The sequence below is a fragment of the Lepisosteus oculatus genome, chromosome 4 (assembly GCF_040954835.1).
Source record: "Lepisosteus oculatus isolate fLepOcu1 chromosome 4, fLepOcu1.hap2, whole genome shotgun sequence".
In the NCBI taxonomy this organism is placed as follows: domain Eukaryota; kingdom Metazoa; phylum Chordata; class Actinopteri; order Semionotiformes; family Lepisosteidae; genus Lepisosteus; species Lepisosteus oculatus.
The window spans coordinates 59445228-59459029 of NC_090699.1; the positions used below are offsets into that span (position 1 = coordinate 59445228).

Below are 13802 nucleotides of genomic sequence, written 5' to 3' on the forward strand. Positions count from 1 at the left end.
CTAGTATGCCCAGCAAAAATGCAGAACATTTCAAGTCCTTCAGAAAACTAATCACAACCCTTTTATCCTAATTCCTGAATATTTACTTATATTACTGTTATGCTGCCCCTCACCCAAAATATTCTTTTTTTTTGCACTTCCTGTGGTTTTGCACTCTATCCGTTCATTCAAACCCTCGTCTCACACACACAGTGCACAGCATTTTGCTAAACTGATACAGTGTAGGAAATTTAAGAAACAAGGAAACTTAGATTTATGGACATTTCTTTATGTGAGCTATCAATAAAATATTTTGATACTCAGAGATTCTTCATCAAAAATCCGGCCTACCATGTTTTTTAGCTTTGGAAGACGCCTCTGCCAACAGATGTAGATGAGACCAGATACGATGATAACCACACAGACAGACCCAATAATGACCAGCACCACAAAGAGTTTCCCATAGTCACTACGTGTCTGACTAGGTTGGGACTGGCAGCTAGTCACACTGGTGTAGTTCTGGATGCCAATCTGAGACACAAAGAATAGATATTTTACAACAACACTAATTTACAGCACACTAAGCGTTTATATTTAGCTACAACCGCACTCTGCAAAGCACTTCACAATAACCAAATTAAAAATTATATTGAACTGAAGCCACTCTATCACAGGAACAACATTTAAATACATTTATATAATATTATTGTGCAAGTATAACCATAGAAAAGCTGGCATAGTTTGCAGTTATTTAAAAAAACCTACATGCAACCAACACAACAGCTTTCTAAACTGTGCTACAATATATTAGTATACTGTATAGTAGTATCTGAAATGTAGCCCTGGCAGTCTAGTATGAAAGGAAATTAAGGCTTTGTTTTTAAAAATGTTGTGAAATTACAGCAAACTTGTAGCTGAAACAATGGGACTTATATCTCCAGAGCTTACAAAATGGCAGAACTAATTAAGGCAAATTTGATCATTCCAGATATTTGAAAAGCAAAAATGTGAGCATTGTTTATTTTTAAGAACAGATTATGTACAAATAGTTAAGATGAATCAACTTTCAAACTTAGCGAATGGAGGAAAACTCAGTTTTAAATTCTTAAAAAGTTTATTGGTACAGTATCTGTCCAATGCACAGAACAGATTGACATGATGAAATGTTGAAGTCACAGAACCACTGATAAGGAAAATCATTTAGTCTGCTTCCACTGTGGGTTGTCCACTGTAATCTTGTAGTGGACCACACTGTGCTTGTGTATATAGTGTTTTAGTACAGTTTCCCTGTTTGTCAGTGGTGCTCATATTAATGAATCAAGGCTTTGAATGTAAATATCTCCTTTTTACCTCATATAAACTTCTCCTGATTTCTCCAAGCATCGACAGCACTTCTTTTGTTGGAATAACTCCTGCAGAGCACACACACAAAAGAAACTGTAATTCACCAACTTGAAGGAGTGGGAGTGTTTGGTATTATAGCACTATTTCTGAAACCTTCTGGTCTATAGTCAAACTTACTCCCCATGTTGTGTCTGATAATTAAAAATTGAAAGTTGCAAATCCAGGAAGAAGCATCACAGATTTTGAAAGTTTAATTTAGAGCAAGAAAAAGTAAAGCCATTTTTTGCATTGGGGCAAGCAAAACTGAAATTAATCTTAAAGTTAGGGACCTATAAACTGGGTCATTAAGCTAAAATATTTGGCAAATTTATGCATCTGAGACACATATAACAAACGTTTTAATACTTTGTGTTTAGTGTTGTTGGTAAAATTATCAGAGCATAATTCCTTGCAAAAAACTAAAAAGTACATCAAAGTCTGCAGCCCATCAGAAGATGTCACTGACACCTAGTGTTACTGTATAATAAAACTACAGTGCTGTCAAGAACTGAAAACTGGAACAAGTCAAATGCTTGTTGTCTGTCTTAAATGTGCATGGTAAAGGTTTTTTGTATGTTGAAGTTAAACCAGAATTGGAGTCACAGTCTTATGTAATATTTCTCTGGTCAATTGTTCCCACATTTGGTATTTTTGGGATTATGAAAAATGCTATTTTTGACATTTACATGACAAAATTAAGAGAAAGGCTAACTTAGTCCTGTGTTTCAAATAAAATAACTTTGAGACCAGAGGCAGGCAGTTTAATTGATCATTTTCTACTCTCTGTGCATGGAGCTTGTGCCCTTTTTAGGGAGTGTCTAGCAGGCAGTTTGGAGGCACAGATGAAAAGGGCCATAACTGGCTTTATAACTCCAGATAGGAAACTGGATGATGTGAATCAGGTGGCCTTTATCATTCTGCTGCTTAAAGTAGAGCATTTGATAAGGGGGTTTAAACCTTTTTTGCCAGAGAAATTGGCATTTAGATTAAGTGACATAAGAATGTTTTCCTTATGCCTGGAAAGCTGTGACTCATATTAAATCTGCCTTTGAGTAAAGGTGCCCAGGTTATTTGGTGTATAACCCTTCATAACAGGTTTTACCTTGTTCACTGGCCAGAGTCATCAACAGCTGTTTGTCTTGCCGGTTAGGCTTGGTGAGGGAAATAAACCAGGATCCCTGGGGGCTGTTCATCTTCCTAGAGAAAGCACTTTCCAGCATCTCCAGGAGCCTGTCCCCACTTTCCACCCGGAATGTATCCTGAAAAACACAAAGTCCTACAATGGCATCCCAAAAAATCTATGAAATTCCAAAGCCGTGAAATAAGTAACATTACATGAAGGAGGGATGAGGATAGGATGTACACACACAACCCACACACTGAGCCCACTTACTGAACCACATTTATTAATTATTATACCAGCTCAGTAGGTTTATACCCCTGTTTTGTGTAATAATAAGAAAAGAAGACATTGAAAAATGTGTACAATTTTTGTGTGGATTAAATATCATTGATAGTCTGTCTGTCCCAAAGAGTTTCCTTGTTTGCTAGCTATGTTCTGTCTATGACTGCTAAACAGTGTAGAGTAACATTGATTGTCCACTTCATGGCCTTTAGTTACTGTACGAAAAAACAGCTGCAAAACAGGCTATTTATAAGGCAGTGAAATGTATTGTAGGAGTTCGTTATTCTTTGTACAGTTTCAATTCTAAGGTACTCCATGATGTTCACATCAAGTAGACATGGTCTGTCATCGTACATATCAACAAAGTGATTTGAACCACACCACGAATGCACTTATTTTCTGTGAAGAAAACCAACACAAGTCCTCAAGCGCAGAGTCTCTCCTGACTGCGCAAAGGCAAAATGTTTCCAGAAAATGTTTCCCAAAGTAACCAGTACATGTAAAATCACAAGCAATCAGCATTCACAAGAAAACTGCATCCTGAAGCGTTTTCTCACACGTGTTAGTCTTAATGGAATACAGGTATAAGCCAGTTAACATGTTGTGAAATGAACAGGAAAACCAGGGAAAAAGTACAAAATTAGAAGGGGAAATTTTGACCTTTTCCAAAAGTTACTTTAGAAAAATCTAAATCAAGTTCCCGTGTGTAACGATTATTGAACAAGTCTCAAACAGAGCACCTATCCACTGGAATTCTCTTTGCACATCCACCTAACTGAGCCATTTTTTTCACACAGCTTTCCATTGGGCCCTCAAATTCACATTGGTTGTCTTGACGACTGAAAAGGTCATGTCAATTATAATAAATGGCTTCACACCGTTTCCATGGAAATATCAAACTCAATGGGAAGGCTGCATCTTCTGGTGCCACAAGTTACTCACAGCTATTTAAAATGGTCTAGGACCTTATTTTGCATGCATGTTGTGATTGCGCCAGACATCAGTCACTGAGGGAAGGAAATGCTGGAAAATGTATTTGAACTTTTTTTTATTTAAAAAGGAATGAGAAATTGTGCATCCTATTGGCTAAATTTATAAGGCGAGACATGATAAATTAGCGACATAGCGACAAACTTTTATCAGCGATGAAATGCTGTAACTGAGATACAATCCCAAACAGTGTGTTAACATCTAAATAGTGATTTCTGAAACTAATATTATGGATTTATATTTTAAAATTTGCAGAAATTAGTAGTAAGTGTGATCCTGCAAACACAATTACAATGTAATTCTTTTGGAAACTTTTTAACAGAGAAATGAAAGCTCTACAGGTGAGTAGCTAGTACTAGATAAAATAAACTCACATATCTGATCTCTGTACTGTAACAGTTTTTCCAATTAAGCAGTATGAAGACACAAATAATCGTCTAAAGTGTCTAAATTGTGTGTGACAAGAATCACACTAATATAATACTCTTTTCATACCAAGCAATGAACGAGATTTAAGCAAGATGTGTCACCTAATCTGGAACTACAGAAGATACGTTTAAAGTAATTTTTGATCTCAAGCGTTCTTCTAGAATTCCTATTTTCATATCTTTCTGAAAAATATACATTTCTTAGAATGTAAATACTTCTGAAGCTTCAAACAAAATGTAGAATGAATTCTGACATCAATTGCCATACTAGATATGAAATACTGGAAGAACTAGAAAAAAATAATCTTTTTGAAGTAAACACATAGGAGTGTAAATGGTCAGGTTCTCATTCATGCTAATTATTCCTTTAAGCTCTATAATGTTCCACATCACAGTGTAGTTAGACTAAAAATCCTAGCACTTAATTTTCACCTCTGCAATGATGTCACATTGTACCTTGAAGTATGTATTTGGTGGTGAAAAAATGTTCATGCACAGGGCACGATTAAATATATTTAGCAATGTGCTATTCCAGATTTCAGTGTGAGGGGGGAATGGACCCTAGGTAAATAAGTATCGGGTTTTTGCTTCAGGGTAATTTTGTGATTAAACAGGGTAAGAGTCATAAACTATTAAAAAACCTTATTGCAACCCTGACAACAATGCAATTATTAGATTTGTCTCAGGTTATTACAGTAGGTGGGAACGTGATAGGAGACTACAACTCCCAGATGCCTCAGCCATCTGAGGGAAAGGTCGGGTCAAAGTTTAAAACCTAGCACATGGCTCTTCCCAAATTGGAGCAAGCCAAGCCATTCTGAGTGGAGGTGTCAGACTGAAGGGGGTTGTGGAGAGTCTAAGCTGGGTGTGAGAGGAAGGGAGCATGACAGCATATGAAAGAGAAGGAATGGTGAGAAAGAGGTTTCCTTGGGAACCTAGGAAACATAGGCCAGTGTCTGGATGCGAAACAGATGGAGACTGAAAAAGAAAGAAAAGGCCAACGGGAAAAGAAAGAAATGCATCCAGTAAAGCCACATCTTTTCATCACTGGATCTGGATTACAAGACGTGTGGGCATTTCATTGTGAGACAGCAAGTGGAACAGCCCAAGACGTCTGGACAGCCCTTGAAAGAAGAACAGGGTTTTTGTGTGGTATTGTTCTGTTTGAGCGAGAAGCAGCACCAAGTGTAAAGACCCACAATAAAAATCTGTTTCAGTTTGTTTTACTCCTGTCTCCCACTGCTCTGCCTACTAAGACCTTGCTTATTAAAACACAACATGTGTTCCACCCCCAGGACACCACAGTGTGTGTGTATATACAGCATATACTGTACCTCATGTCACATTTGACATTTTTCTTGGCTGAGCCACAATACTTTGTCTCAAGAAAAAAAACACCATCTGCAGAGGTAAAAAGGACAAGGCACATTGAGCCAAGCGACAGATGCACCATTACTTTTTTTCTCAGCTGCTGGAAAGTGCCTAAACAGTGACAGCACATATGAACAATAATAAAACAACACTGGGCATTACGATAAGGTCTTAAATGCTGGATGAAACTCATGTTATCGCTCCTGCAATTATGTTACAGCTCTAAATCATTGTGAAAGTGTGAACTTACACAGTCAACGTTTTCCGACATGTTGAGGATGACATAACCTTTCCCGGTAAGATCACTCCAGTCCGTACAAATAACCTGAAACAAAATTTTTAAATAAGTGATTTATTAGACTTTGTAACATTCGTGTCAAATGTAAAGGTATTATTAACATTGCTTACTAGCGTAAGCAATGCCAATACAATTTTATAACACTGTTTCCTAATAATTCCCTTTTCTTTACAGGGCTTTGAGATTTATAGTTGGACTTTAGTTTACATCATTCTAATATACTGTACATGTTTTTAGTTGACAAAAGGTTTTTTAGAGTACTCGCATAAAAATGGACAGTAAAAAGGAAATTAACACGTGTTTAAAGATGCAAATGATAAAAAAACTATGCTACTTTTTAACGGACAAATGTACATTAAAATTTCAGGAAATTGCAACATCATACAGAAAAAAACAATCCAGAAAATTAGTCAGATAACACAAGTTGGAATTAGGTTCCGTGTTCATGTGGGCTTTAGATGGTTTCATGACTCTGGCTCACTATGGCTTTCTCAGGATAAAAAAGTTTTTCTATCAAACCTATAAAAAGTAAAAAAGTAACCCCCCCAAATTTCCATCAAATAGAACATGCTTATATAGGTATTAATCAGGTGGGTAGCGTCAGCATGCGTAGGCTGCAAAGGTACAAGTGATAGGTTTATTCCATGCTGAAAAGAGAGGAAAGAAAACACAACATTTCGGCGAAGGCTCCAGGGCCGAAATGTTGTCTTTTCTTTCTTCTCTTTTCAGCATGGAATAAACCTATCACTTGTTCCTGGGTATTTATCATATGCACTTCTTAAGCTTCCACATATTTAAGAATCACATCAGTAGATATTGAATCCTAATGCCTTAGGAGATTTGCCATTTACTGCAGCACGGTTCCAAGATTTTAAGTCTTCATCGTCCATGAATTCTCCAATTAAAGTAATAGAATGTGGTTTATTGACCATTCATGGTTAAAAACCATGTTTTTCATCCTCATTTCGGAGGGACTCCAGTGACAAGCCGTGCTGTGAATGAGGAATACAGATTTATTTACAAAAGAAACTTAAAACATATACTAAAAATAACTTTTGATTGTATTTTAGAAGATTGTAGTAGTTCCAACGAAAACATATCAAAGAGACTGGCCAATGCAAAAATCAGGTAATATTATGCATTAAAGATGCAATAAGCATTTTGTTATAGTAATAATCAGGAGTCTAAGTTGAACACTGAAGTTCTACATTTTCTTCGCCTTTTTAGGGGGAGGTCTAAAAGCCTGAATCCTGTTTAAGTGTGCTTTAAATCACTGCCATTCTCTCCATGCGTGGCACTTGTCTTGTTCTTAAGTCATGTTTCATTGGAGCCTGTTAGATATCAAGTTATACCGATACTGCCCTGTAGTTACGCCAACTCTCCCCAGGCGTTCACAAACAGCTGCTGGAACTTGCTGCATATACTGTATGTTGTTCAGGGCGGTGACGACTGAGGAGATTATCCTCAAAGTGACAAAGGCGACATGCCACTGAAGCTGAAGTTGCTGCCGGCATTGCTTTCAGAAACCGCCATTTGAAGAACATCACACGACCACTCAACACAGCTGCAAGGAAATAGCAATAAATCTGAACCCTCACCCTTGAACAGACTGACTCACTGTCTTCTTCACAAATATTGGTAAAAGGGACTCATTTCACACTCGTGTGCAATAAATTCTGAACATACTGCTAGGGAAAAGATTCAATATATACCATTCCTTTATTGTTTCATCGATGTTCATATCAGTAAATGTCACTACTTTGAGGAATTTGCTCATTTTCTCAATTTTCTTTGAGATCCCGTCTAAAAAAATCATAAGACAGAACTGTAAATCAAAACTGTAAAAACTGTGGAATAAAGGGGTACCTGAGCTCTCTGCGTCCTTCCCATTTCCAATGAATTTCAGTAGCAGGATATACACAAGGAATACAGATCTCCACACAACAAAACATTCTTAAGGCAAGCGCCACTGATGATAATAGGGGAACTGGTGGCAAACGGGGAAATCAAGGTTCAGTCCCTTGTGGCCATTTAACCTTTATACCACCAAAGATGCATGCTGAGTAGGGGGGTTTCAGTGAAGAGCAAAAATCTGTCCAGCTTCCCATGAAATGCCAGTGACATCTTTCTTTAAAATTATTTTTAACCGTGCACAGCTGTGCTACGGGCTGATAGTAATCGTTAAAGGTAATTTGTGTCAGCGGGTCTATTCCATCTAGATGTCAAGCATAATTAAATTGCATTCTGTTCCAGGCAATAGTGCAGGGTTTCCCAAAAGTGGCCCTAGCAACTTAAGTGTTTTCTGCTGCTGGTTCCTGCTGAATTTTCAGTTAATTAAAACAGGGAATATAAAGACCAGGGCTATAAGCCCTGCTACAAACCTTTCTCTTTTTATGCCCCTGAATATTTTCTGCTGAAGTCCACCAAGGACTCTTAGATCATCAAGTGTTTTAAATCATGCTTATATTCATAGACTTTATTGTTTTATTTCTCCCTTTCTTTGTCTCGCATGAGCATTACAGATGCCCTGTTGTGCTGTATGGGGAAAATAGGTTTTTAATTACAATACCAGCACCAGCTGGATGGTGAGAACATGTAAATGAAATCCAGGCTGAACTGTTTGTAAATGACAAATGACATGCAACTCAGTCATATATGCTATTGCCCGTGCAATCTAAAATTTTCCATGTTAAAATGGGAAATGTGGGAATGTGTCACGTGATAGCAGTTGTAAATTCAGAAGAAAAGCATTCCGTCACAAAACGTCTATATGCCTCCATATTTCTGCATATTGTTATACCTGCACTGATTCCTGAGACAGAGCTGTTTCCTCATGTTCATTCCCAGCAAAGGACACCGTGGTCTCTTCCTGCATGAAGTGTGGCTCTGTGCTTTCCGTTACAGTACGTGCACCCTGCCATGGAATCAGAGTGAAGCTTGTGGAGGGCACTGCATGTCTGCTAACTGTGCCACTGAGTCTGGTTTCACTGGTCTTCCTCTCAGCTTCTTTGTGCACTGCTGTAACCATGGAAACCTCATCTAGAAAGTCGTCCCCAACAACTGCTGAATAATCTGCAGGAGGGCTCTCAGAAGATGTGCCCAGGTCAGCTTGGGTGGCTGCTGAAGGTGACAGGGCACCAGGATCCATGTGAGCTCTGTGAGTAGCCTCATAAGGAACAGACACAGTGATGTGGAGGTCATGGTTCCATGGATCGAAGACCTCAGTAATGGAGTTGGCCTCTGTCTGAGTGGTCTCAAAGAGGGAGCCAGGATCAGTGGACAGGCTGTAGTGGAGTTCCGACTGACTGGAGCTGGACTCGCCTTGAAGGTCCCACAGCTCCTGAGCAGAAGGACCAGAGAGCTGGGGTTCAATCGGTTCAGCTGGCTCCATGGGTGCAAAGGAGGAGTTGAGATCACTTGGTGTCTGGAGTGGCACATTCTGGAAGGAAGATGGGCTGTAGCCTAAAAATAAAGAGCATAAAAAAAGTAAAACAAAATGCTGAGAAAATGCTTACTGAGATGATAGTAGTCTCCGTAGATTTACTGGTGTGGGGACACTCTTTATCTCCTGTTTGTTTTTGTTCTTTTAATTGAGCTCTCAGTCTTGTAATTTAGTGATACATTAATAAAGGTACACATTTATTATAATTTCCAAAACAATGTTACTGGATACAGTTAAAAAGCTGGAACTTCAGAAAGGCTGAAGCTAGCATGTTATCTGTTACAGTTAAATGCTGAATTAAAGAAATGAGATCTCAACTGCAATACGAAATAGAAGACACATGATTTCTTAACAATCTGGGCTGGGGAAGACAGGTGTACTACCATTTCCCGCAAAAACAGCTTCTGAACAAGGAGCACTATTGAAGGAAGTGCGTCAGGGATAATAAGAGCATAATGGCCAACAGACAAATACAGATGCTCTGCACTGCTCTCTTTAATCAGAAATCCTGACATGACCTCTGCCAACAAAATCCTGTTTAGAGACTATAGTGTTAAGTACCAAACCCTAACATTTTTCAAACGCAAGATGTTAGGAGGAGTGAGTCTATAATTCAATCCATCTGGCTCGGAGGTAATCTGCCTTAGAAATATCAGGGCCTGACATACCACTCAGAAGGCCAATGGCTGGGTCTCAAGACAACACATTTAGGTGCACCACATTTCTGGCCACAGCTTGATTAATCTGTGGATTAACAACAACTCCTCTTGCCGACGGAAACTGGCAAATCATGGTAGTGTCTTTCCATGAGCCAGAAACCATTAATTGCCTTTCTGAGCCACTTACAATTAACAAGCCCTGAATGCCGGTTTAAAATGATAGATCCCCAAATTTTTCAGTGCTTTCCACATTGACTTTGGGGTACTTCCACTTGGATATTATTTAAATAGGCTGATCTCAGTGGTTTCAGTCTGCTATGCTAAATTGGTTTGAGAAAGCAGACTTTACATTTGGCTTTACCACGGACTTAAAATGGAAGGATCAAAGTGGCACTGCATATATTGATAATCATAGGGATTCAATACTGTATTGTTAAAATGAATAATATTGAAAATGAAAAATAAAAATGTATTATTAAAGACTTTAACCAAATGTAATAATATAGTAAAATCAAAGAAAATAGGCGACTACTGTACTGTGAAAAAAAGATCCATATTTTACACACACATACAGTACACTGCAGCTGCTTAATTACGATATGTTTCGTGTCTTCAAGGGTATTGCTGTCACAGTTCTTCAACTTAAGGATACAAAAGTCTGTCACAAAGCGGCTATTATTTTAACACAGCATGGCAGCTGTGCCTACCTAGGCATTAATCATCACCATATGGTGACACCTAAAGCCCTAGCACTGATGGGGAAACAAAAGTCCAGGTTGCAGTTGATCAGTCTGGCTTAACAGCATATCACACGGGTGCTTGAGCCTTCTGGCATCTGCCAAAGCCATCTCTCTCTGCACACTTTTCCCAGGAGAACTAAATAGCTCTCAATTCCTCCATCCACACAGAATTGTTCTTTAATTTAAATACAAAAGATTAATTGGCCCTACACCCGATAGAAATGGAGACACTGTCTTAGGATGCCAACACTACATCGTGGGGGTTCAAGAACTACAGATGTTGCTAATCTCCATGGACCATCTGTGTGAACTGCAATGTTTTACACCACAGTTGGGAACGTCTATCTTCTTTTCAGAAGGGTGAGAATCTTGTGACAGTAATTGAGCAGGAGGAAAGAGGTCAAATGATGATCATTGGAAATGTACTCCAGAAAGGCTGATTCGAGGTTGTAGTACATAATTTATCGATATAATTTGTTATATACATTTAGAAATAATATGATTATGTAAAATTATATATTTTTTAGAATATCTGTCATTGAACAATTACTACATATAAATAAAATATTTAAAATTGTGCTACCCTCAAACTGTCTATATCACCGAAATAAACATGTTTAAATATTCTGGTGGTGTCAAGAAATTGGCTGTAATTCAAGATATTTAGAATGAAGTGACTAGTTTAGTTAACAATGACTTGCATTGGAATTTCTGACTTTCTACAGCATATTGTACACTGCTGTGTAAAAGACATCTAAGTTACACTCATGAGTGACAATATATATGTATTATGAGCATCAACAAATAAAAGCCTCAAAGTCTCCTATTATGTTTCCTACTGTGTTTTGGTATGATACCAGATTTGACTCTTAATAATACTGCTTGCCTTAGCTGAGAAGAAACTCAGTTTATTATTTAATTTTTACTTCACATCGATTATACCCAATAAGCCTTGTCATGATAATGTAAGCCAAACTATCCATGAGCAAACAATATGAAGTTCTGTAATAGCTAATGCATCACATTTACCAATCACTTCAAACCGATTCATTTATAGTGTTGCTTGTCATGAGTATCATCTGTTCCCCTCTACATATCTATTTCCATCACTCACATTTCACATTTAAAACACTGCTGTTTACAGTAGTGAAGAGTTGGTCACAAAAGAACTGATACTGCAAAAGCGCCTTTGAAAGCAGATCTGTCACGGCCATTTTAATGCAATACAGAATTGTACTAATTTCTTTCTTTTCATCTAACACACTGCAAACGATGTGCTACTGCATTTCACTCATTTTTCAATTACTCAGCATTTCATTTTCATGCATTCATTTTTACAGTCTCCTTCCTTGCTCATGACTGAAACGTTCAGTATTTATCTCTGATGCATGCTTGTCCAGCACTAATGACCAAATGTTATGAATCCATTCTCCCCTCCAGCCTTCTGCCACCCTGAACACTAAAAAAAAAGGAGTCACGTCAATTCTACATATCAAACTAGGATGATTAGCTTTAAAAATAATAAACGTGGCTTGAGTCCAAGTGAGCTGAATTTCAATGTGACCTAAAGAAACCGAAAAGCTCTTCAATTTGTCTTCTCCACCTTAATTTCTGTTTCACATTCCAGGGAGCAGTGCCATCTCTCCTGTTAGAGCTGCCTATTCCCTGGTTTGTCAGCAAATTGGTGGCATTTTGACAGCACCTAGCGGATTGCTGTGAATAATCTGTTTGAAAACAATTTCATTTTGGCAAGAGGTTACAAATTCGCTTGGTGTTTTAAACCCACTTTGGTGTAGCGAGGGGGATTTGCATACAGATTTTTAATTATTTTGTTCTTTATTATGTTAAAACAGAACTATTGTGTAGAAAAGGGGATTCATCAAAATACACTGGGCTCCTTTCATTCCTTAAACGCTGTTTCAGCTGAAAACAAGATTCATGTGTTTCAGTCATGTTAGACTTAGCTATTGTTTGATTTAATTTTGCTATGGTAGTTCTTTCCAAACTTCTGCTTCGATGCACTTCCACACTATGCAGAAAGTATGAGTAAATACAATTTAATGTGTTTTCATTAGCACTTTTATGCTTCATCTCACATATCCAAATTATTGTGTTCCAAGGGGTAACTGTGAATGGCTTATAAATATGTAAATATGCCTGTCTCAGGAATTACAATGAAGTGCACGACTGCTCATGGACACAAGCAAAACTCTTTGTATCCCTTTGCGTTTAAGTCTATCTTAAAAGTGAACAAATGCTGGTGTTGGAGCTTTAAGAGTTTCACTTTCTGAGATTTATTTTCTAAGACTATTGCCATGAAGTAGCCAACCGACCATTAAATCACAGACAAAATCATTTCTTTTTAACATATTTAACAATTTCTTTTTAACATATTTGATAATAATCTGTTTTTACACTTGCACTTTTAAGCATTCATCCATTTTCTGAATGTTTTATTCAATGTATGGTCGCAGCCAGCAGGCAATGGGAACAAGGCAGGACAGACCCTGGATTGGACACCTGTCCATCACAGGGAACACACAGACACAAACCCACAATCACGCTAGTGCCAATTTTTCCAGAAGCCACTTGGCCTACCAGTATATATTTCAGGCACAAGCTCTGAAGAACAAGTTTTCACTAGCAAAAAACTTTTTGAAAGCACCTTTCACTGTTTGAGAAGCAATGAAATGGCATACCATACCTTCCTGGGAATCAGGATCCAAGCTGGTGTTATTCATCTCACCTCCTTCTCCTTCATCCCAGAAGTACTGGGGCTGAGACTCCCTAGGGTCTTCATTCTCCTCACTGGAGAAGCCAGACTCCTGAGAACCAGTGAGGAACCCTGGGATGTTGGAGGCATCTGGCTCGAGAGCAGAGAGGTCAGCCTGCTCTGCTGAATCAAGAGATTCAGTCATCGGGGGCCGGCTGAGCGAAGTGGAAAGACCCGGCCTTTTGCTGACCTCCTCACAGGAACCAAGGAGGAGTGAGGAACCTTCAAGGAAACAACCGGAAAAAAACAAACAAACAATGAAAAGACACATCAGAAATGAAAAGCAAATAAAACAAAGAAATATATTCAGGGATATCTGTAGTACACTGCAGTC

General features: G+C 38.2%; 1 protein-coding gene across 1 annotated transcript in view; it reads right to left on the minus strand.

Moving 5' to 3' along the window:
* Positions 1-13802, minus strand: part of podxl2 (podocalyxin-like 2) — a 36558-nt gene that overhangs the window by 4193 nt on the left and 18563 nt on the right. Inside the window, exons 2-7 of the mRNA XM_015348023.2 lie at positions 13400-13690; positions 8655-9316; positions 5807-5881; positions 2465-2621; positions 1330-1391; positions 331-510 (exon numbers count right to left, since the gene is read on the minus strand). Coding sequence (XP_015203509.2) covers positions 331-510; positions 1330-1391; positions 2465-2621; positions 5807-5881; positions 8655-9316; positions 13400-13690 — 1427 coding nt within the window. The remainder of the gene's footprint in view (positions 1-330; positions 511-1329; positions 1392-2464; positions 2622-5806; positions 5882-8654; positions 9317-13399; positions 13691-13802) is intronic.